The following is a 27,775-nucleotide window of genomic DNA, read 5'->3' on the forward strand; positions in this document are numbered from 1 at the left end:
ATGTAGCTAAGGGGTAGAGTGCTTGCCTAGAATACAGGCTCCAGGTTCCATTCCCACCACGGAAAAACAATAACACAATGGTGTGAATGGATTTCTGGGGGAAAACATGAATGGTTTCTCCCCATGATCATCTCTCCCTCCTTTGAAAATAACAGTATTTCTCTTTTTGGATAATTATTGCTACGTTAAAAATGTACTGTGATTAGTTCTTTTTTATATAAGATTTATTTATTTATTTATTATGTAAACAGTGTTCTGTTTGCATATATCCCTGCAGGCCAGAAGAGGGAGCCAGATCTCATTACAGATGGTTGTGAGCCACCATATGGGTGCTGGGAATTGAACTCAGGTCCTCTAGAAGAACAGCCAGTGTTCTTAACCTCTGGGCCACCTCTCCAGCCCTGATTAATTCTTCTCACATACCAATTACACTAAATAGCAATGGTCAGTGTTACATACATCACCTGGTTCCGGGCTGGTACCCTTTTTACTACTGCTTCAGAAACAGGTGCTCAATGTGGGGTTCTATGCACAGTCAACATTAACAATATTCACGGTCCCACAGCTGGTCAGACTTTCACCATGTGAGTCATTTAGCAGCGACCCTCATACTGTAGATTACATTTAGGTATTCTCATCCATCCACACACTTACTGGGGGCTCTATCTTTGCACTTTCCACGGGCTCAACGTTGTGTACTTTGGTCTTGTCTACATCTATAGGCACAGCTTCCAGAACAGTGAGCACGCACGGAACCAAGAGAACACAGTACTGTAGCTGGATGATCTTCCACCTCATCTGAAATGAAGAAGGTCATTATTGCAAAGTCCTGGAAAGAGACTATAAGGCAGTAGACATATATTCCCAGTGCCATGCCACATCAATCATATATTCATTCCCAAGAGGTTAAAAAAAAAAAAACCCTCTAGGAAATGAGGTGAAAATAAAGTATAATTTTAAAAATTGATGCTTATAATTAATCTCCAAAGAAAAATCAGGGGAAGCTTGATGAATTGGCATGGGCCTATCATCCTAGTACTCTGGTGGCTGAGGCAGGAGGATTATATGCTCCAGGCCAGCATGGGCCACTTGGTGAAAGCCTGCCACAAAACAAACAGCCTGGTGTAGTGGTGCATAGTTATAATCCCAGCACTTGGGAGGTTAGGCTGGGAAGACCACTGTGGGTCTGAGAGGAGCCTGAGATACATGCTAAATTCCAGGCAAGCCAGGATACCACAGCAAGATGCTATTCAAAAGCAAAAAAGGAAGGAGGGGAGGGGAGGAGGCAGGAAGGAAATTGAGGGAGAAATGTTTTTCATTTCTAAACTAAAACTAAACTAAAAGACAAAAAACAAAACTTTTACTTCTAAACTGCTTATATAAGAAAAGATTTGAAAGTTAGACATGGTGGCTCACTCTTATATCCCAGCACTTGGGAGGCTGAGGCAGGAGGATTGTCATGAGTTCAAGGCCAACCTGGGCTACATAGTTAAGTTCTAGGCCACTCTGGGTGCAGAGACTCTGTATCAATAAATAAACAAGTGAGAGTAAACATTTAGACTAGGGTGGGAATCAGGAATGAGGGGGGCATGAGAGGGTAAAAGCAGAAGGGGTAGGGGAATAAGACATTGCTTGTTTAATGTCAGGTGAGGAATCTACATTTAAACAATGTATTCACACACCTGGGACATAAAACCAGACAGGGAGCTATTTGTGGGGGAGGAGAACGGCGGATCGGGAGAGAAGAAAGACTGGTGGGAAGGGGCGGTGGGGAGCAAACAGGAACAAAACACAACAATGCGTATTATGAAAATGTCATAATTAAACCCATTATTTATTTTGTACACTAACTAAAAATTTGAATGGAAAAGGAGAAAGCAAGCTGGGCGGTGATAGCGCACACATTTAAGGAGGCAGGTGGATCTCTGAATTCCAGGCTAGTCTGGGCTACAGAGTGAGTTCCAGTTCAGGCAGGGCTACATAAAGAAACCCTGTCTCAGGAGGGAAAAGGGGGGGGGGGGGGTAAGAAAGCAGAAGGGGGAAAAAGGTTAATTACAAAACTGCTCAATACAGGAGGCTACAGAGACTGCTGGTTAAGAGGTTAGGAGCATTTGCTGCTCTTCCACAGGACCCGAGCTCAGACCCTAGCACCCACATCAGGTTGCTCACAACTGTATGTAACTCCAGTTCCAGAGAACCTTCTGGCTTCCACAGGCACCAGGAATGCATGTGGTGCACAAACACACACAAGGGTAAAACACCCATACAGGTAAAATCAAAAACAAGTGAATCCTAAAAAAATAAATAAATGAAACGAAGAGCTGCAGAGACGGGCAGCAGTTGAGAGCATTCACCTGCAGCTCCAGTTCCGGGAGTTTGGTGCCCTCTTCTGGTCTCTGTGAGCAGTGCATGCAAATATACAGATAAAATATAAAAATACAAACGTTAAAAACAAACAGTAACAATTAAAAAAATAGTGGGAAAACCAGCCAGGCTGGCAAGATGGCCCAGAGAATAAAAACATTTCCTAGCAAAGCTGACAAACTGAGTTTGGTCCCTGGACTCACACTGATGGAAGGAGAGAACTAACCACCGAAAGCTGTCCTCTGGCCCCACGGGTATCCCGTGACACATAGGCACACTCAGAGAATGAACGAATGATTCTAAAAAACAAAACAAAAACAAACAAAAAACAGCCAGGCAGTGGTGGTGTGTGCCTTCAAGACCAGCACTCAGGAGGCAGAAGTAGATCTCTGTGAGTTCCAGGCCATCCTGGTCTATAGCGAGAGTTCCAGGACAGCCAGGGCTACACAGAGAAACCTTGTCTGGAAACATATAAACACACAAAAAACAGCCAATAGCTGCTTTTAAATAAATAGGCCAATAAAATACCAAGTAGGCCAGGTGAGGTGGCACACCCCTGTAATCATAGATCTCAAGAAGCAGAGGCAGGAGGATTGCACCAAGTTCATGGCCAGTCTAGTCTACACAGCCAAGTTCCAGCCAACCAGGGCTGTACAGAAGAGACTGTGTTTCAAAAAGACAATTTAAAAAACTCCTGTATCTATGAGGTAGGATGTTGGAGAGGTTTCTGTAGTGTAGTGATTATTATGCTCACCTCTCACAAGTAGGATGTCAGGGCTTAAAACAAAAGAGCAAAAGATTTCAAACATTCTGAATACTATAGTTCGAATTTTATTCCATTTTCATAATGATTCAGAGCTCTGGGTCTCCTGCAAGGATCAAAAATGATAAATATCTGACACTGCGTACTTATATACATGGAGGCCTCCATTGGGGATCAGATCAAGAACAAAGCTAAGAACATGCACAGCGTGGAGAAGGCATGTGGGAAACAGATACAGTCCTCAGAAAGCCACAGCGCAGGGCTCAGACCCGAAGCGACCAACATGCAGGTGGCAGGCTACCTGTGAGTAACTGCTTGGTAGAAATGCAACTTCCTAGGGCCTGTGCTGGTATCGTAAACCAGAGACCTGGGAAGGACCCCACAATCTCTCTTATCAAGTCCTGTAGCGAATTCTGAAGCAACATAAACCACTGCCCTTCACCACGCTGCCTTCATCTGCTCTACCGTTAGAATCCTTATCTCCAAGGTCGTTGAGGGGCTGGGGACGTAGCTGGTCAATAGAGCTGCTGCCTTACGCATAAGGCCCTGGATCTCAGCCCTGCACTAGGGCAGGTGGTAGTGTGCTGATCCAAATGTAATAGAAAATGCCTAACAGTAGGGCAGAATCAAGTTTAGGTCTCTATTCTTTGTTTCCATTTTTGTCTGTTGATGGGGCGGTGGTGCACACACCCATGCTTGTGTGCACGACGTGGCCAGAGACTTTAGAAGCTGTCCACCTTGTTTTCTGAAACAAGGTTTCTCGTTGGGGCCTGGAGCTTGCTAGGCAGACTAAGCTGGCTGGTTAGGGATCTACTTGTCTTCAGAGCTCCCTGTGCTGTGAGTACAAGCATTTGCCACGAAACCTGGCTTTTTACCTAAGTTCTGGGAGTCAGCTCAAATCCTCATTCTTGCATAACAAGCACTCTACCGACTAAGCTATGTCCGCACTGGCCCTCAGATCCACCCTCTAATGCTAGCTGAAACTGGCCACAGCCACAGCTGTGTCAGCACAAATCAGTCACTGGACTTTTATAACTTGGATTCCTCTAGGCCTCACTCTTCTTTCTTTATTGAGACGAGGGTCACATGGCTCAGGCTGATCTCAAACTTCTGTGTAGCTGAGGATAACCTTGAACTCTTAGTCCTCCTGCCTCTTACAGGCCTGGACCATCACATCCAGTTCAACCCCAGTATTCTTTAAGTTTCTGAATCCTGCTGCCAAATTAGTGGGTAAAGTAGAGGTCTTTTCTGGCACCTAATCAGAAATGCCTATAAAATTACTTGTGCTCAAAGCAATTGTATAAAATTACTAGGTTAAACAATTTATAAAAACCTTTCAATTAAACCTCTATTTGAATAGGGCTTACTGAGCAAACCTACCATTATACTGGTAAAGTAAGGGGCTTAGGTACCAGTGCTGCCACACAAAAGCCAACAGCAAGAACAGCACAGGTCAACTACCAAAGGAAGTTCATATCTAGAGACAACTGAAAAAAGCGGTAAATCCAAGAAAATGCCATACTCTGGAATCAGAGGCTCTGCCCTAACTCCTGGCTTGCCTTGGGTGGACAGAAACGATGCTCAGGCTGAGACACTGATGGGCCTGTGTTCATTCATTCTGGGTTCAGTTTTCGTTTTACATGGCTAAGACAATTCATCATCATATGCCATTCAAAACCAAAGTCCATTTCAAAGACTGAGATTTCAAGGAGAAATATGTGGTTTTAAAAATCAAGTACAATAATAAACACAATCAAGAGCAACAAGGACAAACGGTCTGAGTCAATCCACGTAAAATGCCCCCAGTAGACAAATCCCTAGAGGATAGATGATCACCGCTTAGGGCGGATGGCATCGGAGAGGAAAGCAGAAGTAAAGGCCACTGGGGAAAGGAGCTGTTTAGAGGGGAGGGAAATGTGTTAAATCAGATAGATAGAGGGGACAGTTGGACCACACCGGAGTGGACCAAACACCAGTCAGCTGAACACTTTAAGTCAGGATGGACTGTAGCACGGCAGGAAGACACATGCTGTCATCCCAGCTTCCGGAGGCTAAAGCAGAAAGACTGTGAGCTTGAGGCCAGCCTGGACTACATAGTGAACTCCAGACCAGCCTGAACTACACAATGAGATGGGGGTGGGGTGTAAATTACATGCTATAAAATCATCTTTCAATTTTACAAAAAGGGATACTGCAAAAAGTTCAAGCTAAGTGTTTTTAATGTGAAGAAAAAGATACAATTTGTAGCCCATGCTTGGCATCTGTACTAGCCATGCTTCAGAATTCTGCATTGTAAAAATTTTAGATTCTTAGCAATTTCATTTTTTGTTCTATCACTATCAGAAAAAAAAACATCATCTGCTTTCTTTATAACTGTCTTGATAATTCTGTCCATTTTTATTTAAGCGTGAGGTAACACACACACAAGATTTTCTAGCCCTTTGCTTGTCTTAACTTTACTATTCGAGTGACTGTGTCTCAATTCACCTGAGGCCAATTTCATCTGAAACCAGCACTGCTAAACCAGTTGTGTTCCTGCGAGTGTGCTAATACACAAGTGAGTGCGTGTACATACACATCCACTGTCTTGTATAACTGACAACCGCTGCCTTCTTTCCTTTTGTGTTTTTATTTATCGTGTGTGTGTGTGTGTGTGTGTGTGTGTGTGTGTGTGTGCATACACGTGCCACGGTGAACGTGTGAAGGTCACAGGACAACTTTTAGGAGTCGGTCCTCTCCTTCCATTATTCGAGTACAATCTCAGCCTTCTTTTCTTTTTAAATTTTCTTTTAGATTCATTTATTTTATTGTATATGAGTGTTTTTGCCTGCATGTGTATCTATGCACCACAGCCATGCAGTGCCTGAGGAGCTCAGGAGAGGGGGGTTGGATTCCCCGGAACTGGAGTTACAGGCAATTATGAGCTACCGTGTGGGTTCTGGGAACCAAATCTGGGTCCTCTGCAAGAGCAGCAAGCATTCTTTTATTATTATTACTATTATTATTATTATTATTATTATTATTATTATTATTATTATTATTATACCCTTCCCTACAAGTGTTCTTAACCACCGAGCCATCTCTCAGCCCCATCTGCCTTCCAATACAAATATTTCCTGTTTAAATTTACTCAGATTACTGAGTCTGCACATAATCAACTTGATACATGATTCTTTATCCTAATAACTTATAAATCAGGGATTGTCTTTCATTTAATTGAGAAAAAAAAACTGATTGGCCAGGTGGTAACAACAACACAAATGTCATAAACTTTATTAGTTATTCTTACTGTCATAACCTCAGACTTTTCACATTATTGTTATGTCTTGCTGGTCTATTCAGTGGTACATGCTTGTAACCACAGCACTCAGAAGGCTGAGGCAGACTGCAGAGTCTGAGGCCATCCTGGGCTATAAACAAAGGGCCGCAGACATAGTTCCATGGTGGAGTGCTTGCCTGGCATGCACAGAGCCCTATACTCAATCTCCAGACCTTCAAGGGAAAAAAAGGGTTATAGTTTGGCATTCAAGTGTTCTTCTGTAAGCAGAGGAAGTGAAGCAGCTGGGTGAGGCTAACACTGCCATAAGAGGAACAACCTGACCTTCTCCTTTATGGGCACTAACTGCTTTACCAGACTTTGGACAGGAAGCTACTACACAAAGCCGAGTTACTCTACATTGTGAGACACAACGGAACTCCCTCTGAGCAGCCACAGAGCAGTTGAGGACAGCAGAAACTAACTACAGGTCCTAAGTGTTTTCCCAAGTACTGGGCTGATGTGACCAATGCGCCCATCACTAAGGCAAATGTCAAACTGTCAGCAATGTCCTCCTAACACTGAGCAGATGTTTCATAACTTCTCGCAAAAACGTGTAACGTAAGAAAAGAATGGCTGAGAATACAATCAGTGGCAGGGTGCTTATCTAGCATGTGTCAGGCACAGGACTTGATCCCAGCATCACCGGATGAGCTGATTTCAGTCAATGGGAACCAATGACAAACTTCTGATGCTCTCTCCCATGCCTCAAAATAACAACACTAAAAGTGAGAAAGAGACTGGTGCAAGAGAATGGGCTTTTGCTCTTTTGAAACAAGGTCTATGAGCTATGTAGCTCAGGCTGGCATCAAACTCATCATGACCCTCCTACCTCAGCATCCTAAATGTTGAGATTACAGATATGCACTAGTGTACATAGTGAGAGTAGGTTTTTTATTTATTGAAATGTTTGTTTGTTTGTTTGTTTGTTTGTTTTTAGATAAGCTGGCCTAGGTAACCAAGGATGGCTTTGAACTTCTAACCCTCCGGCCTCTACCTCCTGGAGTGCTGAGATTATGGATGTACACTGACACGCTGAGCTTATACAGTGGTGGGGACTGACCCCAAGGCTTTGTGCACACTCGGCAGGCACTCTGCAGACTGAGCCACTTCCCGCCCACCGCCTTTGGCTCCTGTGGACTTGTTTATTGGAATGCTCATTTCATCAGGCCATACAAGATATTTCGGCAATGACTGTGAAGATGTCCACAGTGCAAGACTCTCTTCGAGAACTGAATCCAGTGGGCCCACATGCTGCGATGAACCCAGGGCTTCTTGTATCCAAGTAGGCACTCTACCAACTAAACTGCATCTCCAGTGCATGAATGGGTGTTTAGAGCACTCCACTGGAGGACTGTCAGAAAAAGAGCTGGTCAAAGCTGCTGATACATTACATTTGAAACCACAAGGCAGCTTCCCAAGGATGTGACAGTGTGCTCTTGTGGGGGTGGCAGCGACACAGTGAAGGAAGAGTGGCTAAATCTGAGTTGAACACTGAAGAGCCTGGCTTAACCTGCCGAGCGTGTTAGCTTAGCTCCAGAAGCATTCTGCTATCATGTGAATGAGCAGTTAAGGAACAAGAAGCCTGGAAAAGAGCACAGATGGGTGGTGTTCCTCCACAGCTGACAGCTGTCGGTGCTTTCGGTTAACAAACCATGTAAAGAGTTTAGGAAAGAACACAAGAGCTGAAAGTTGTCTGCCAGCTTATGGTAACACCAGGAACGCTCCAGCACCAAAGCTTGTGAAATTCCAGCTACAGGATTAGAAGAAACTCCCAGGCAATGGGGCCTGACAAGAAAACACAGGACTACTGGAGAGATGGCGCAGCAGTTAAGAGCACCAGCTGCTTTTCCAGAGGACCCAGGTTCAATGCCCAGCACCCAAACAGTGATTCACAACTGTCTGTAACTCCAGTCCCAGGGGATCTGACACCCTCTCTGGCCTCTTGGGGCATCGCATGCATGTGATACACAGACATGCAAGCTAAGCACTAACATATAAAATAAAAATAATAAGTCTTTTTATAAATGCTGCACAAAAGATATGTGTCTAAATGTATCTTTAAAAGTTCTTTCTGTAAGCAGAACTATGCATGATACAGCATGTATGGCTGCCTCAGTTTCCATTGGCAGTGTTTTGGTTTTTTTTTCTACATGCCATACAGTTGTGTGCCCTATCAGTGAATTACAGGAATCCCAAGTATGAAATCTACCATATTCTTTAGGACTTTCTATTTACCTTGCCTTTTAATATTCACTGCCTCTCGTTTCCTATTTCATGTGGAGATCAGAGATAAGCTGCAGAACTCAGTTCTCTTTCCACCACCTGGCTTGATGAATGGAACTCAGGTGATGAGGCCCAGCAGCAGGGCCTTTCCCTGCTGAGCCATCTCAACAGTCCTCTTGCTTGCTTCTTCTTGATCAATGAAAACCATTCTAGCCAGGCAGTGATGGCGCACGCCTTTTATCCCAGCCCTCACGAGGCAGAGGCAGGAGGATCTCTGTGATTTTGAGGCCAGCCTAGCCTACAGAGTGAGTTCCAGGACAGCCAGGACACAAAGAAACCCTATCTCGAAAAAAAACAAAACAACAACAAAAAAGAGAGAGAGAAAGAAAGAAAGAAAGAAAGAAAGAAAGAAAGAAAGAAAGAAAACTACTTTAACATAGTCCCCTCCATTAAAGTCTATTCTTTTCATGTTCATTCTAGATTTAATTAGAAAAAATAACTTAAACATTGCTTGAGTCCTTAATAAAGACTCAATAAATGTCGACTGTTGCTGTAACAGAAGAAATGGAAAGTGTTCATATATATTAGGTGGAAAAGAAATGACAGAAAAATCTCTTTAAACACCAACATAATGTCAAAAGTGACAGATCCATTTACAGACTTCCATCAGTTGGGAAACGTATCTATGTTGCACAGGAGAGCGAGGAAGGAGAGGGGTAGCCTAGTCTCCTTCCCTGACCAGGTCAGTAGGAGTGGCCATCTTTCCTTTATCATTCCTCTCCTTCCAATACAGTGTGCCAACCGCTGACCAGCAGATGGAGCCAAACTTTACAGGCTGACAATAAACTCTCAAAGGGCAGAATAACATGAAATCTATTCAAGTCACTGTACAGCCCAGGCTGGCCTCATTCAAAGCCTATCCTTCCCAATGCTGAGATCACAGGCAGGAGCCACCAAGTCTATTATGTCATAGTATGATGTGATTTTTTTTTTCAGCCTGCCTTGAACTTATTATACAGTTAAGGGTGACCTTAATCTCCTGATCTTCCTGCCTCTATCTCCTAGGTGTTAGGAATACAGGCGTGCACCTCCATATCCAGTTAATAAGGTGCTGGCAATTGAACCCATGGCTTGGTGTATGCCAGGCAAGCACTTGACAAATGAGTACACCCCCAGCCCCATGATAAGACAACATAAAAAGCACGTGTCCTGGAGGAATCGGAGCCTTCCCCTATCCAGTAATCCAAAACAAGCCTCCCAAGTTCCAAGTCCAGAAAAAACAAGGCAAGGCTGTGACTCACACACAGAGTCAGATGTCTTAGCTGTGAAATCACTCAAGTAGTCAAGGAGTAAAAACTGTGTGTGTGTGTGTGTGAGAGAGAGAGGGGGGGGGGGGATATATTATATGATAGTGTGTGTTTACATGCAGGGCGGAGGGGCTGGGGCTTACAGGTACATAGGGATCATGCCCAGCTCTTTGCCTGAGTTCCGGGGATTTGAACTCAGATCCTCATGCTTGTACACCAAGCCCTCTTACCCACTGAGTCATCTTCTTAGCCCTGTCCCTGCCTTTGTGAATCTTTTTTCTTCCTCTCTATTTTTTCTTTTATTTTTTTCCCTCCTTTGATCCTCCCTTTTGCTCTTCTTTTTAAGGCTGAAGGGTGTTTTCTTGAACAAATGCTTCTGTGTTAAGTACCCACATCAGATATTACAATAGACAGCAAAGGTAAGGAGGATAGATGCTTCCTCGACATGACAGCCTTTAATACATTGAGAGAGGCAGGTTATTCAATAAGCAATTTAGAGGGAAAAGTTACTTTAAAAACAATACACAGAACAGTCATTTTTCTGTTAATGAAAAAAAATGATAAATTTTATTTGTTATTTAGTTTTATATATGTGGGTGTTTTGCCTGCATGTGTGTCTATGCACCGTGTGTATGTAGTGCACACAGAGACCAGAAGAGGGTGTCAGATCCCCTGGGACTGGAGTTACAGCCGGTTGTCAGACACCATGTGGGTGGTGGGACTTGAACCCAGGTCCACTGGAAGAACAGCCATTGCTCTTAACTGCTGAGCCATCTCTCCAGCCCTGAAAAAAAGAATTTTTTTTTAAACTAAGCTGAGCCCAGCATGTAGGAGGCTAAGACATGAGGAACGGTAGCAAGTGTAAGGCTAGCCTGGACTACGAGGTAAGACTGTGTCAAACCACCAAAGCAAAACAAAAGCTGAGATATTAAAGTGGTATCCAGGGGTAGACATATTTAATCTGATGACTCAAATGTCAAATGCCTTTTAAACCCAACAAGAGGCTCAGAAAACAGTTCAGACGGGAGAGAACTCGCTTAGAGTTCCAGGGAAGCTAAAACTAGGCGTGGTGGTTCCGGCCTGTAATCCCAGCACTAGAGGTAAGAGTTGAAGAATCAGAAGTTCAAAGTCATTTTCAGTTCCACAGTGAATTCAAGGCCAGTCGGAAGTTGTGCACCACCCTACCTGGCTATGGCCAAGTATTAAGAGGAAAAGTACAAGAGCTTGTGAAAATGTAAACACACCTCATAAAATCCTAATCTCTCTTTATCTCCTGCCTATAAACACTAAACTACTGATGGACTCTAGATTCTTCCTCACTTAAAATTCCATTCCCTGAATTGCTGTTTCATTTTCTCAAGGTTGTTAATTTCAATTCACTTTCTTACACCAAAATGATGACAACTGAACCTTGTATCCCAGGCTACCCTCCCACTCTTGCTCCTGCAGCCGCTACCTACCTCCAAAGTTCTAGGGCTACAGCCATGCCCCACAATACCTGGTCATCTGAACCATTTTAAATGACAAAATATGGTGTCTGTAAATGTTTACAAGGAAAATCTAGGAAGAAAATATTGGCATGCCTTGAAGTTGGGTCTATGTAGCTCTGTACAGAGGATCTGAGGAGCATGTGTGAGGCCCCAATTTCAACTCCTACTACTGCCCCTCAAAAAATGGTATACTTAAGTTATGCAAGGGACAGTAGAGAAAGAAAATTTCATTGACAGGTAAGGGTTAAGTGACTTTAAACAATGAACTCCTTTCAACTAGCAAGGCAGGCAAACAGGTGTCCTGTGTGACCATCCCAAATGCAAAGAATACACCAAGAGGGGACACACTTATCAACACAGTCACTTTTGATGACAGGTCTAGTGTCTTGCTTGCAGTTACCTAGATGGCAGCTCATCTCTACATAACCATCAGTTGCACAACACATATCCACTGAACATGTACGGGTGGTTGTTTTTAAATAACCAGAACAAACCTCCAAACAAGAGAGAGGTGCCTTTGTAATGAATCATGGAATGAAAGAAACAGCGCCAACCACCAGGGCACAGGCCTGTAATCACAACTCCAGAAGCAGGCTAGTTCAACAGCCTGGCTGTGTTTTGAGTTCCAGACCAGCCAGGACTATATAGCAAGATCCTGTCTCATTAAAACACAAGGCCGGGCAGTGGTGGCACATGCCTTTAATCCCAACACTAGGGAGGCAGAGGCAGGCGGATCTCTGTGAGTTTGAGGCCAGGCTGGTCTCCAAGCGAGTTCCAGGAAAGGCGCAAAGCAACACAGAGAAACCTTGTCTCGAAAAAACAAACAAACAAACAACCCAAGAAAGTAACCGATACATAATATAGCAAACAGACTATTGTAGCACGAATCTTAAATGGTCTTATTAATAAAATCAAACCTGGGGCAGGTATTGGGGTGAATGCTGGAAGATCAGAGAAGCAGAACAAGCCACAGCCACCCCACCTTGCCATTTCCTCAGCTGATCCTGCTTCCTCAGACTGGATGCCTCTCAGCTGAACTATGTTGCTCCAAAGCCTAAAAGCTTAACCAGGCCAAAAGCTTCTTGTTTCTGGTCCTCACACCTTATATATCTTTCTGCATTCTGCCATCCCTCCCTGGGATTAAAGGCTCACTGCCTGGGATTAAAGGCGTGTGTCACCATGCCTGTTTCCAATGTGGCCTTGAACTCACAGAGATCCAGAGAAATTTCTGCCTCTGGAATGCTAGAATTAAAGGCGTGTATTACCACTGCCTATCCTCTATGTTTAATACTGTGGCTATTCTCTTCTCTGACCCCATATAAGTTTACTAGCGTGCACAATATTTTGGGGACCACAGACCACCACAGACTATTTCTTTCTCTGGGCAGTGGTCAGGCCGGAGGTCTGTTCCCATCACTGAAGCCACATAAGTTACTGCCAAGGCCTTGAGCTCAGAAGTGAGAGGAGGAAGCTCCACCCGTGGTAGAGGCTTCTGCTTCTCTGCTGATGTCCAACTCATTACGGCCTTCTCAGTAGCGCAAACCCCATTTTATTGAGGGAAGTCATGTATCTAGTATGCTTCCTTGAAGCCTGAGCTTTGGTTCAGGGAGTCTTCAGAGAGACAAAGGCATTTTTCTTTGTCTTTACCTTGCTGCCTGGAACCCACTGTGGCAATGGAGGTCTGGCAGTTATCTTTGATTTTGAGAACTATGGGAACCTTAGGGGCAACAGACCAAGAACTAGAGCTAGGTCTCTCAGACTATATGAAGCCACTCTGCCTATCCTGAACTATGACTTCAAGAATTACTTTAGGAGATGGAGAGAGAGTTCAGCCCTAAGAGTACTGGCTGCTCTTCCAGGGAACCTAAGTTCAGCTCCCAGCATCCATATGGCTGTTCACAACCATCTGTAACTCCAGTTCCAGGGAATATGACACCCTCCTCTGGTCTCTGAGGGCACCGGACACACACGTGGTGCACAGACATGAATGCAGGCAAAACACACATATTCATACAATAAAAAAAAATTGAAATTGGAAAACAGGATTATTTTATGGACTAGAGAGATGGCTCAGTTCTTAAGAGCACACACAACTCTTGACCCAGGTTCGTTCTCAGCACCTATGTTGGGGGGTTCACAATCATCGCAACTGCTGCTCCATGGGGATCAGATTCCTCTGGCCTCTGAGAGCACTCATGGGAGCACATGTAAGAGTACACACACACAGTAAATTCATTCATTCATTCAATCCTAAAAAAAAATAATTACTTTAAGCCAGATGTGGTGCTGAATGCTTATGATCCCATCACACAGGAGGGAGACAGAATTGCTGTCAGCTCAAGGCCAGCCTGGGCTACATAGTGAGACTCTGTCTTTACTTCCTCTCCCCCTCTCCCCACCCCAATAAAGACAATTTTTTAAATGAGAAAATAAATTTTGTGTGTTTAAGCCACCACTGTGTCTGGGTTGTTTTGTTTTATTGTTGTTTGGGGAGGGTGCTTTTGTTTTTTATTTTTATTCATTTATTTTTGGTTTTTCAAGACAGGGTTTCTCTATGTAGCCTTGGCTGTCCTGGAACTCTCTCTGTAAACCAGGCTATCCTTGAACTCAGAGATCAGCCTGCATCTGCCTCCCCAAGTGCTGGGATTAAAGGTGTGTGCATCATCATCACCACCACCACCACCACCACCACCACCACCACCACCACCACCAGGGTTCTACTATGTCTGTTTTATGGTTTTCTTCCTGTGTTTTATTACTGTTAGTGGTGATAGTTGTTTTTGTTTGTCACGGAAGGCAATTCTTCACTGAACACTTACCTTCAGACAGGCTAGAGGTTTTATCTTTTTTTTTTTTTCTTTTTTTCACAGATGAGGCCACTGAGATCTCAAGTGGAAAGATGATCTACACGATATTAAGTTTGTGGGAGAGTAGGTCTTGGCTCCTGGCCCAATTTTTTTCCCTTCGAAAACTGACTCTTGGATTCTAAATGGAGAGAGGGAGATTAAATATAATAATGAATTATAAATGTATCCTTATTTAGTGGGAATAGTTTGCAAGAATGTATGCTATTATATACACAGTATACAATTAATAGGAAGGAAAAGTATCAAATTGGCAGGGCCTGATGGTGCACACCTTTAATCCCAGCACTGGAGCAGAGGCAGGAGGATCTCTGTGTGTTTGAGGCCAGCCTGGTCTAAATAGAGAGTTACAGTATAGCCAGGACTATGAAGAGAGATCCTCAAAAAATGAAAGAAAGAAAGAAAGGAGGGAGGGAGGGAGGGAGGGACAGAGACAGAAAGAAAGAAAGAAAGAAAGAAAGAAAGAAAGAAAGAAAGAAAGAAAGAAAGAAAGAAAGAAAGAAAGAAAGAAAGAAAGAAAGAAAGAGATTGGAAGGGGAAGAAGGGAAGGAAAGAGGGAGGGAGGGAGGGAGGGAAGGAGGGAGGGAGGGAGGAAAAAAGAGAGCGTGGTATCACATTTTTATGACCTGTCAGTTTACTGGTAAAATAAACATGCAAAGGCCAGAACAAACAGATCCTGTTTACAATAACTGAGTTGCACCACAGTGGGCAGAACTCAGGGTAAGAGCATTTGTTTTTCTCAGCAAAGACAGACTGACATACACTGTGGTGGTCTGAATGAGAATGGCTACCATAGGTTTATATATTTACATGCTTTGGGAGTGGTACATTTGAAAAGATTAAGAGGTGTGGCCTTGTTGGTGGAAGTGTGTTACTGGGGGTGGGCTCTGAGGTTTCAAAATCCCAAGTCCGGTCCAGTGGCTCTCTCTTGCTGCTGCCTGTGGATCCAGATGTAGAACTCTCAGCTCATTCTCTAGCACCATGTCTGCCTGCATATGACCATGCTCTCTATCATGATGATATCGAACTAAACCTCTGGAAATGTAAGCCAGGCCCAATTAAATGTTTTCCTTTTTGTAAGAGTCACCATGGTCATGGTGTCTCTTCACTGAAATAGAACACTGACTAAGGCATAGGGCAACTTTTTATTTTGTTTTTCGGTTTTTGTTTTTTTTTTTTTTTAATGTATTTGTTTTTATTCTATGTGTATGTATGAGTTCCTGGGTGTAAGCATGCATGTGCACCACCTGCATTCCGGGTGGTCCTGGAGAACAGAATTGGAGTTATAGGTGATTGGGAGCCACCATGAGGACAAAATCCAGGTCCCCTGCAAGAGTAATGGGTATTCTTCATCTCAAGCCATCTCTCCAGCCCCAAGGATAACTTGTTCTGTTAAGTCCTTAGCTGGGAAGCCAGGTATGGTGCTACACACCTGTTGATCTAACATGAGGGCGAAATCAGGAGGACCAGGGCTGTCTCTGGCTATAGAGAGTCTGAGGCCAGTCTGGGCAAAATGAGACTGTCTCAAATAAATAAATAAAAATTAAAGAATTAACAATTTTTTTTACTTCTATTGATTCTTTGAGGTTTTTACATAATACATCCTGTTCCCGTCCATCCCCCCCAAACCCCAAATCTTCCCTTCACTCTCTTGCCACCTCGCCCCCCAAAACAAGATTTAAAAGAAAAACTAAAAAACCAAACCAGACAAACAAAACAAACCAAAGCAAAACAAGAAAGAAGGAGGGGGAGGGAAGGAGAAGAATTTCATCATGGAAGAATTAACAAATTCTTAACTTAAATATTCCTTTATGCTTACCACTACTTCAAAACAATTAAGTTGGAGATGGTAAGATGACTTAGTGGGTAAAGGCACTCGCCACCCAGCTTGACACACCTGAGACCCAGAACCCAAATGGTATAAGGACAGAAGTGACTTCTGAAAGCTGTCCTCTGACCTTCCACATCCATGCCGTGGTGCACACATACAAAAATAAATACTAAAAACATTTTAACTAACTTGATCCCAGTTTGTCACAGGTGTGTTATTGTTATTATATTATTCTATTTTATGTGTTTGTACCTACTTATCTGTATGTGCACCATGTGCACGCAGGTGCCTGTGAAGCCAGAAGAGAGTGTCAGAGCCTCTGAAATGGAAGTTACTGGAAGTCGTGAGCAGCCTGATGTGAGTTCTGGGAACTGAACCCAGATCCTCTGCAAGAGCAGCAAGTGCACTCAACCACTGGGCCATCTCTTCCTGCCACGAGATCAAAACCTGTGCATATTTCAAAGCCTTTTCTGAAACCCCACTACATAAGACAAGACACACACATGTTTAAACTCAATGCTGAACAGAAGTCTTTCTGTGTAGTCTGCAAAGAAAATAAGCAAATCAAGCCTCTTCAAATTTTAGTAACATGTCTTTAGGTGGTGTACTAAATATAAGACCATCTATGCAGAGGAGTAAGAGTGTGCAGGTTATATTTTGTACATGACTTCAATACAGCATAGTAAAAACAAACAAAGAAACAGCACATTGAAAGCCTCATTCATTCATTTGCCAGTTACTTTCACTTTTTCCCCACCGCCACCCCCATGCTAGAAATTGAATGGATACTAAGCAAGAGCTCTATCCTTAGTCTGTGACTAGATTTTCTGAGTCTTGGTTTTCCTAACCATAAAACTGAATTAAGGGCTGGAGAGATGGCTCAGAGGTTAAGAACACTGGCTGTTCTTCCAGAGGTCCTGAGTTCAATTCCCAGCAACCACATGATGGCTCACAACCATCTATAATGAGATCTGGTGCCCTCTTCTGGCCTGCAGGCATACATGGAGGCAGAATGTTGTATACATAACAAATAAATAAATCTCTTTAAAAAAAAAAAAAAAAGCCATGTGAAAAAAAAAAAAAAAAAAAAAAAAAAACCTGAATTAAGCTGGACATGATGGCTACTACCTGTAATCCAGAATCCAGGAGGGCAAGGCAGGAGGATTGATTGCCTTAAGTTTGAAGCCAACCTGGGCTACATAGTGAGTTCCAGGACAGCCTGGGCTACATGAAACTTGTCTTTAAAATTTAAATAAAATTTAACTTACTATATTTTATTAATAAAATATAAATTATTTTCAGCACATTTTAATTTTTTAAATTTTTATTTGTGAATGTGTGTGAATATGTGTGTGTATGTGACGTGTGTAAGTGTGCCTGGAGAAGCCAGAAAAGGTTGTCAGATCTCCTGGACTGAAGTTACAAGTGGCTGTGAACTGCCAGACATGGGTCCTGGGAACCCAATACAATCCTCTGGAAAAGTGAGCATTCTCAACTGCTGAGCCAGCTATCTGGCCCACATAGTATCATTCTTAAGAATTTTTTAATTTTTATTTATTTATATATTTATTTCATGTATGTAGACATGAGCTCCACGACATTCAAATAGAAGTCAGAGAACAACCTGGAGAAGTTGGCTCTCTTCTTCAACTTTGACATGGTTATGGGGATTGAACTCAGATCATCAGGCTTGGCAGCAAGCACTTTTACCCTCAGATACATCTTGTCAGACCTTCAATATATTTAAAAAACTGGCACTTGATCCTTCCAGCTCCCAAATACTCAAACAAATATTTTGCAGACACCAACCACTAAAAGGGTCCTTAGGAAACAGGACACAATTTTAACATATATTATTCTACCATTTGGTTGCAGAGACACACAAATCATATCCTAAAACAAAGACACTAGAATTAATGCCCATAATTAATGACTACTGATTTGAAAAGTGTCCTAACTACCTTCTTGTGATTTCATTTCAATTTGTATTTAGTGAACACAAACCAACTTGGCAAATGGCATGCGGAAAGCTGGGCTTGGTGTACACATCTGTAACCTGAGCACTCAGGAGACTGAGACTGCAGGATTTCGGTAAAACTCAGCCAGGCCAACCTGGGCTACATATGGGGTCTGAGTCTATCCTATCTTTTTTTTTTTTTTTTTCAGAGACAGGGTTTCTCTGTGTAGCTTTGTGCCTTTCCTGAAACTCACTTGGTAGCCCAGGCTGGCCTTGAACTCACAGAGATCCACCTGCCTCAGCCTCCCGAGTGCTGTGATTAAAGGTGTGGGCCACCACCACCCGGCTTCTATCTTAAACAAACAAACAAAAAGTATACTGAAAGAATAAACAAATTGTGTGAGTGGTTGGAGAGATGGCGGTTGGGGAAATAGGGGTTAAGGAGATGGCTGTCAGTAAACTGCCACGTAAGCACAGGACCTGAGTTTGGATCCCAAGTGCCCACACAAAAAGCCAGTCAGACTGCATGCCTATAATCTCATCACTAGGGAGGAAGAAACAGGAGGATCCCTTCGGCTCCTTTTCTGGCCAATAGGTGAGCTCTAGGTCTCAAGACATAAGGTGGAATGATAGAACCTCTGGTCTACACACACACACACACACAGTATGAAAAGAACAGCAAGCACCTTGGAAGAACAGAGAAAAGGAAACACAGCAGGGACTCCACCATGGGGCGTCAGTAAAACCAGAAGAGCCTAAGAACAGCATCTGGAAACCCACAAGGAGGCAGAGAGGAGTTCTTTTTTTTTTTTTTTTTTTTTTTTGGTTTTTCGAGACAGGGTTTCTCTGTGTAGCTTTGTGCCTTTCCTGGAACTCACTTGGTAGCCCAGGCTGGCCTCGAACTCACAAAGATCCGCCTGGCTCTGCCTAAGAGAGGAGTTCTTAAAGTGTATTAATGGATGTTTGTGTCCTCCTTCTACCACATGGGTCACAGGGATCACTCAGAAGGACATCAGACTTGCTTGCAAGAGATGTTATCCACTGAGCCATCGAGATGGCTCTCAGAAACGAACTGTTGACCCACACCAGACAACTCAGATGTTGGAGAGTTTTCTGTGTTCTATCTGAGTGATACTATCTGAGATTTCATTCGTAATTCTAAATTTCCATTATTTTAATATTCTACACTCTTAATTGTGTTAACCAAGAAACATGTGTTGGAACATTCATTCATTATTTGTTGAATTTGCTTGAGTTTTATAAAACTATAAGACAGTTTAAATGAGGAAAACGCCTGATGCAATTTCTAAGAAGGAAAGATAAATAATCTGCGTATTACTAGAGTCCAGTTACTTAACAAAAACAGCCAGGGAAGACTTTAAGAAGCAATTTAAATAGCCAAAGGCTATCTGATCCAAATGCTCGATACAATCCTGTCAGCTCTTGAGTTTAGGGCAATTATCTTTAGGACAATCATCTCAACATTTTAAGCTTTCCTATAGGGAAATCCCACAATCCCACAATCAAACAAAACTCGTTATAACAAATATTTTCATTTAAGCCGCGCGCGCGCGTGTGTGTGTGTGTGTGTGTGTGTGTGTGTGTGTGTGTGTGACTGCTGCCCAAGCTAGTGTCAATTTCCTAAGCTCAGTGCTCAAAAGATCCTCCTGCCTCAGGCTCCCCTAAGAGCTGGGATTCTATGAGTCACAGCTTCCTGCCTTTTGTTAAAATCAGGGTGTTTTCTTTGAGGGGCAGTAGTATTTATATTATTCATCCACAGATTTAACAGAGCCTTAAATAAGAAACTTAGATAACAGCACTCAGCATTCAATTTGTGTAAAAGGTATAAATCATCAGAACCAGGGTTCCTGTTCATTTTCGTTCTCTCCCCCTCGAACCCTTTCTGATTTTGCAAAATAATTGCCATGTAAGACTGCTGCCTGTATCAACCACAGTAACCACATCAGCCAACCGAGTTAACATTCAGCAGGTGCAACAAGAAAGTAACACCTTCCTCTTTCCCTAAATCGAAAGGGCTCCTCTCTCGCCTAATTTGTTACTTTGGGGCAAACGATACTACAGCTGGCACGAACTTTCTCCTTGGTGGCAGAAGATGCTGGCTTCACATACCCCAGGGAAGAGCTGTGCTCCTGGGCCTAGCTTTGCTCCGGCGCTGGTGGCACTGGAGCATCTGTACGGAATTGATAGGTCCAGAGTCCCCACCAGTGGGCATCCCCCTGCCTACGGACCCCGCCCCAGTCTGGGTCCAGCACCTGTACCACCTGCTTGTGCCACCGACCCGAAGAAAACTCGGGTGCCCTGCGGCGAGAGGAGCGGTGGTGAGGACCCAGCGACTTGGGCTACAGCTAGGAGACCCTTCCCAGCCCTGCCCGCCCACAACTCGGCCCTCTAAGTCCACAGCCAAGGCAGGGCAAGCGAGAACCTGCTTTCTCTCTCCCAGGAGCCACGCAGCCTCCCTATGGCCGGGATTTGCACCCAGCTCCGCGCCACTGACCTTCTCTGCAGGGTCTCCGCGCGCGAGGCTAAGCCGAATGATGCCCGCCTCGCACACACCGGTCTTTCCCAGCCCACGGCCCTCCGCCGTGCTCTAGTCCACAGCCTACTGCGCGCCCGCCTCCTGGTTGCCATGGTGACTGCCTCCGCCCCCCGACAGTCGCTAATTGGTCCGGCTCCGGATCGCGGAGGACGCCTATTGGTGAGTTGGCCCAGAGAAGCGCCTACGCGAAGGAGCTTCGGGAAGACCTAGCCAAGAGGGACGTGGCGCTCTCCGACGCCGATGAAGAGGCCGCGCCTCTTCCTTCGCTGGCTGTCCTGAACTAGCTTGTGGAGCAGGACTTAGGCGGTGAGGTGCTGCCCAGGGATCTCCCACAAAGTCTTAGGAATAGCCAGGCTCTTGGTCCCAGGCCTGTGCCTGCAGCGCCCAGACTGGTGAAGAAAAAAGTGACAGGCCTCTTGCGGGTCCGGAGCCTCTTTCTTGGAAAGACTCAGAATGATATTTACCCGTACCCCCACCCTCGTTATCTTGGGCCTTGAGTCACTGTGGCTTAACTGTATCCATCTCATTTTTATCTTATGCACATCTTCAGATACAGCTTTCTCTACTGTCTGCCCCGCGGAGCAGAGACATCCTCATCTCATTTTAACCATGGGGCTCCTAGATGTATGGGGTTGGAGGGTTAGAAAAGCCTTTAGAGTCTTGGGGATGGTTTTGACGCTTGAGTGCCAGTTAATCACACCTTACTGATCTTTAATTTTTTTTAACCTAAAAAAAAAAAATTGTTCCTAGGTTGTGTGTTACTGGTCTCCTAGCTGCAACGAAAAACTAACAAAAGCAATTAAAGAAAGAAGAGTTTATTTTGGCTCACAGTTTAAGAGTGTGCTTCAATAAGGCAATAGAAGCAGCTGGTCACAAGGCATTCCAGTCAGGAAGCAGAGAGAGAAATGCTGAAGCTTAGCTCTCTGTCTCTGTCTCTCTGTCTCTGTTTGTGTGTGTGTGCCTTTGCCTCTGTCTCTCTCTCTCTCTCTCTCTCTGTCTCTCTGTGTGTGTGCCTTTGCCTCTGTCTCTTTCTGTGTGTCTCTCTGTCTCTCCCTCTCCCTCCCCCTCTCTCCCTGGGTGTGTGTCTGTCTGTCTGTCTCTGTTTCTCTCTCTAATGAAGTAGATGACCTTGCTATCTACAGTTGGTTGAATCTACAAGTATAGAACCCACATACAGAGGAAGGCAAACTGCACTGTGAACAAGATGCAACATAGGTCAATGGCTGCAAGCACCATTAGGGACCAGACTTCCTCTCTTACAACACTCAACTTGCCTCTAACCCATCATTTGGGGCAAGGTATGAAAGCACTGTGCGTCCATTTCCTTGTGTGTAAAATGGGGACAGTAACACACGCACACACCACCCACTTACAGCATAGCCAATCAATAGAGAGGTGGCTGGCACATGGAAAGTAGTAACTGCCGTTCTTAGGCTGGTGACTTAACTAAGACTAAACTCAGCTCTAGATTTTAACTCTTAAACACCTCTCATCCATGTACTTAGACTAATATCCCAAAGTTAAGCTCCTCTTGTGTTTTAGGGAGATACTTGTCCATTTTTTGATTTTTGGCTCTGCCTCTACTGAAGGGTTAATAGCAGAGACATACATAAGGAAATGAACAGGTTCAACATAATGACACTTGAGGAAGATAGAGGGTTATGGTGTAGGGACACTAAATTTCAACTTGAAAAACACGGGAAATACTACCTATATCATAGGTGTACTTAGTAACCTTGAGTTGATTTTATACCCCAACACTGTGGAAATTACTAGACTTGACAGGCATGGTAGGCCACACCTTCAATACTAGCACTTGGTAGATGGAAGTAAGAGGATCAGGAAGTCAAGCCAGCCTGGGCTATGTAAGACTCTGTCTTATGAAACAAAAATAAATGAAATCCTAGACTGTAAACACATTGAAGGCAGGAACTGCCTTGAACGTTTTTATAAACTATTATCTAGCACAAGGACAAATACTATCTGACCAGGCACAAAAACTGGGTGTAGCTGTTCTAAGGGCAGAACTGAGAGGCTCTGGTGGTGCTATGTCTGGATGATTCATAGAAATCCAATGGAGATCAGCAAAACCTGGCAAGCGAGAAGATGAGGTTCACCCAGTGATGTAATAAAAGGAAGAAGATAATGGAGTGTGGCGACTGAGGTGGTGACACTTTTCTAGGGTGAAGGCAAGAAGACAAGAAAAACAGGATGAACCGTGGCCATGGGGATAAAAACCTGGAGTGGTGGCTCATGTCTTTAATCCAAGCACTTGAGAGACTGAGGCAGAAGAATCAATGTTAAGTTTGAGGCCAGCCTGGGCAAGAGTGTGAGACCCTGTCTCAAACTCTTACACTAAACAATGCTAAATACAAGCAAAGAAGAGCCATTCTTACAGTAAAAATGGATAAAGAGAAATAACAGCGGTAGAGAACTTCCCTTGTATGCTCAAGGCCATGGTTCAATCTTCAGCACTGAAAGAAAGAAAGGGAGAGAGAAGGAAGAGGTGGGGAGATCCTGAATGCATCCTATTATCTGAGGAATTTAAGAAGAACTATTATTTCTCAAATCGAGATAAGCTCAGTTCCATTTCCAGGGCCTACATTGTGGAAGGAGAGAACAGAGTTGTCCTATGACCTCCATCCATTTGTTCACTGTGGCATGTGCTGCTCGCCATCCCGATTCACACACACACACACACACACACACACACACACACACACACACACTAAATGTAGTTTTAAGAAGAGAAATAAATGTTACTCAATAAGTAAAGCTAAAACTTAGGTTTCCACTGGAATGGAGAATTTCCTGATAGGGAGAAGAATGGAAGAACACAGCACAAGTTGGAATCAATTCTTCCCAACCCTGCCTCAAATGCTTGGCATTTGTGCCTGGTCTTGAGTTTCTTATCTGACTCTAGCCCTGGTGTGTGTTCTGGCAGAGTAACCAATCAGTCCATCAGGTAATAGTAAGTCAACCTCTGAATGGAGAGGTAACATGAACAGGAAGCCAATGTACCTGGAATAAAGGGCAGGGAAGGACTCGGGTTCTTTAAGGAACTGGACCCTGGGAGCTTGACCATGCTCCGGTGAGTATATGGGCAACACAAATTGGACATTTTTGTTTGTTTTATTTTTTTTCTTTTTGTTTCTGTTACTCTTATTGGGGGGGTCACAAGGGTGGGGGACTGATTTAGGAAGACTTGGAAGTGTGATTGGGTACATGATGTGAAATTCCTAAATAATCAATAATCAATAAAAATATTATGTTGGGAGGAAAATCAGCTCCAGGTTGCTTCCTGCCTTGGGCAGTCCACCCCATTGTCTTTGGAACGTGCCCTTACTTAGCATTATTGACTAAACCCAACTCCATTCCTGTTAGCTAATGTCGCCCAGCAAGCTCCCAGGCAGTAGCGGTTCATGCTGCAGAGATAGTGAAGAGTAAATCAGAGGGTGCCTGGCACACCGTGCTACAGTGATGAGTTAAAAGATATTTCTGCACCTGTAACCTGAGGGTCATATGAGGTGCTGGAGAAGGTACTGGATAGATTTTATCCTCTCTGCTCACACACCCTCTGCTTGTTACCTAGGAAACCCTGGCTGATTATTGCCTTCATGGGATATCGCTCAACTTGATCTAGGCAATTTGATTTCCAAGGAAACCTGGCTCAGCTAAGAAACTCAAAATGAATTTGTTAGAGGGCAGGCGAAAAGAAAAGAAAACATCTGAGCAAACTGGCAGCTATGAGCCCTGCCCCATAGGGTAGTTCTTGGTTCCTCAGGAGAGAGGGTGACTGAAGGAGCGTCTAGGTGGTTGGTTTTGTTTCTGATGTGTGTGTGCGTGCATGTGTGTGTGTGTGTGTGTGTGTGTGTGTAATATTTATGTACATATATTGTATATGTTCTAATGTTTTGTGGCAGGTTCTCTCTCTGTAGCTCTGGATGCTATGGAATTCCATATGTAGACCAAACTGGCCTTGAACTAGTGGCAAACCTCCTGCCTCTGTCTCCTGACTGCTGAGATTACAGGCATGTGCCACCATGCCCCACCTATTCTGGCTTTTTTGATTTTTGTTTTTTTTTTGGGGGGGGGTTTGTTCTTGTTGTTTGTTTGTTTGGTTGGTTGGTTGGTTTTGGGTTTACAGTGTTTCTCTGTTTAACAGCCCTGGCTTTATATACCAGATTGGCCTTGAACTCACAGAGATCCACCTGCTTTTACCTATCCAAGTGCTGGGATTAAAGGTGTGCATCACCACACACAGCCTATTCTGACTTTTTTTTTTTTTTTTTTTTTTTTTTTTTTGATACAGGGTTTCTCTGTGTAGCTTTGGAACCTGTCCTGGAACTCACTCCGTAGGCTGGCCTTGAACTCACAGAGATCCATCTGCCTCTGCCTCCTGAGTGCTGGGATTAAAGGTGTGCACCACCACTGCCCTTATTCTGACTTTTTAATACCACAGTATGCCCCCTCTGTATTCTTCTTCCAGGATTCAACATGAAATTAGCTGATTAGTTTGTTACAAAGGCAAGCTCTTTGGATGAAGAAGGGAGAAACTACTTATTACTCCAGACACATTAAGTACTCAGAAACTAAAAAACTCAAAAGCAAACTATGGGAGCCAAGACTTACAAACTATATTAAAGTCTAGTTCACAGATCAGCAACCTGTGACTATGGGACTAAATCACCCCACCGCCTGCTTTTGTAGATAATTTTGTTGGCATACAGCCATATTCAATAGCTACACATATTGTATACGCAGTATCTTTACATAGTATGTTTACATAGTGTCTCTGGTTACCATTGTATTGAAATGGCAGATCTGTGTAGATACTAAAAAAACCTTTCAGTTCTCAAGACACAAATTATGAGCCAAGTACAGTGGCATACCCCTACCTGTAATTCCAGCTCTTCAGGAGGCTGAGGCAGGAGGACTGCAAGTTTGAGACCTGCTTGGTCTTAAGCAAAAGGATCTTAAGATAAAATGTAAAAACACTGGGGATATATCTTAGTGGGAGTGTGCTTTCCTAGCATGTTCAGCATCCAGGGTCATAAAACAAGAAAATTATTACCACTTGACCATTTACAAATAACAAATGAGTAAATCAAGGTCTAAGTAATTCATGCAGAATCCTATTTTCAGTATCCTTAGGGCAATAAGAAAAAGCTTCACCTTCATCAAGTCCTCTAATCCATTACTTCTCAGTCTTTCATGTATACACAAACCTCTTGATGTATTTAAAATTATTACTATTATTGTGATTGTGTGTGTGTGTGTGTGTGTGTGTGTGTGTGTGTGTGTGTGTGTGTACATGCATGATGTGAGTAGACAGTCAGAGGACAACTTTTGGAAGCTGTTCTCTCCTTCCATTTTAACAGTTCCAGGTATTGAACTCAGGGAAACAAACACCTTTGTCCACGGAGCCTTCTCACTGGCCCTGAAGGTCTTGATAAAACACAACTTTTGATTAAGTAGGTCTATGAGGAAACAGGAGATTCTGTTTCTGATTAGCTAGTTCCTGGAAAAAAAAAAAAAACTTGATTCCTTTATGCTGTGGTCCCCTTCTTTATTTATTATTATTCATTCATTCATCCATTCATTTGAGACAGGATTCCTGTATTCCAGGTTGGCTAAAAATATTGCTCAGTTCTGACCCTCCTGCATCTATACTGAGTGCTAGAATTACAGACACGCACCACCACACCCAGCTCCCTTTAGGTTTTACTATCAGTGGTATCCTGTTATTTCTTCCCTCATAACCTAGTTTAATGTCTGTGATTGATCTATGAAATCTCTCCCACACAAGCATCCTCTCCCTTGCCTTGATTTCCCTCTGGTGCTCTCATCTGATAAAAAGTCAGCCTTAGGTAAAGCCAAAGTGATCCCTATCTGTGCTATGGGAGAAAAGTCACCAGGTCTGTGACTCTAAAGTCATAGTCACACTGCCCAGCAACCTTCCAGCATCCCTCTCCATCCTCCTCCTCCTCCTCCCACACCCTCCATGACCATCCCACATCTTTGGACCTCTTGCCCTCCCCTCCCACTTGTTTTTTTAGGGGTAACCTGAATCACCTTTGTTGAGAATCCTTATGTCACTTTGGTCACTCTGCTGTTTTTGTTGGTCTGAGGGATTGTTATGCTGGAATGGAACTCGAGGCTCACACGTTGGGCAAGTGCTCTAAGATTGAGCTTCATCACCCAACCCAAGTCACACATTATTTTTGTTTATATTGTTTTTCTTTATTTAGGATGATGGGGGTATCAGGACCATGTGTAGCCCAGGTTAGCCTCCATCTAGCCAAGGATGACAGTGGACTCCTGATCCTCCTGCTTCCAACTCTCCAGTGCTGATATCAGAAGTATACACTACATTCCTAGTGACATCATGCGTCTTGACCCCAAAAGTAGAAAGCACAGAAGTCAGGGACTGAGCAGGAGAGGCAGCAAAGAGCCTTTCCTGAGAAAGTTTTCCATCTCTTTCACAGTGGCCCTGCAAATCATTCTCTTCACCTCAGGGTATCCTGTGTCCCACAGAGGGGAAGGCAATAGTCATGACCGGCTTGTGCCAATCAGGATTACTCCCTTTCTACATTGCTACCTCCAAACCAAATTTGGGTGCCATTAACAGGGAAGAACAGAGTGGAGTAGTTGGTTAGGCAATAGCACTGTGCTTTCCATATCTCAGTATCAATCTGCAGAGCCTCGTGACTCCTGAATCCTTTTATCTTTCTGCACATGTGTAACCCAAAAGGCAGTCCCTTTGCTCAGACTGACACTATGTTCCCCTCTGCCTAGTGGCTCCATTCCTTCCTTTGGCTATCCTCTCCTTTCCTGTAATTCTTCTCTGCCTGTAGAGTCACCACCTGGGTCTGTGAATATGGTACCAGGGTATCTCCCATCTTTAAAAATCCCTTTCTATTAGATAAAGAAATATGATTTAAAAAAAAAGAGTAACATATTAAGTATAGAATTCAGTGACTTTAGCACAAAAATCTTTCAACTTTTATTTTATTTTATTTATTTTATTTTTTTTTGTTTTGTTTTTTGAGACAGGGTTTCTCTGTGTAGCTTTGCACCTTCCCTGGATCTCACTCTGT

The 27,775-nt window shown here is 43.6% G+C and overlaps 1 protein-coding gene across 2 annotated transcripts in view; it reads right to left on the reverse strand.

Annotated features, from left to right (window-relative positions):
* Nucleotides 1-20,754, reverse strand: part of Nucb2 (nucleobindin 2) — a 33,309-nt gene extending 12,555 nt beyond the window's left edge. Inside the window, exons 1-3 of one of the 2 annotated variants that reach the window (XM_028884577.2) lie at nt 20,634-20,754; nt 14,286-14,451; nt 655-798 (exon numbers count right to left, since the gene is read on the reverse strand). In XM_028884577.2, coding sequence (XP_028740410.1) covers nt 655-798 — 144 coding nt within the window. In that variant the 5' untranslated portion in view covers nt 14,286-14,451; nt 20,634-20,754. The remainder of the gene's footprint in view (nt 1-654; nt 799-14,285; nt 14,452-20,633) is intronic. The other variant, XM_028884578.2, reaches the window with a different exon arrangement.
* Nucleotides 20,755-27,775: the final 7,021 nt, after the last annotated feature.

This window comes from Peromyscus leucopus, chromosome 1 (genome assembly GCF_004664715.2).
Source record: "Peromyscus leucopus breed LL Stock chromosome 1, UCI_PerLeu_2.1, whole genome shotgun sequence".
Taxonomy (NCBI): Eukaryota; Metazoa; Chordata; class Mammalia; order Rodentia; family Cricetidae; genus Peromyscus; species Peromyscus leucopus.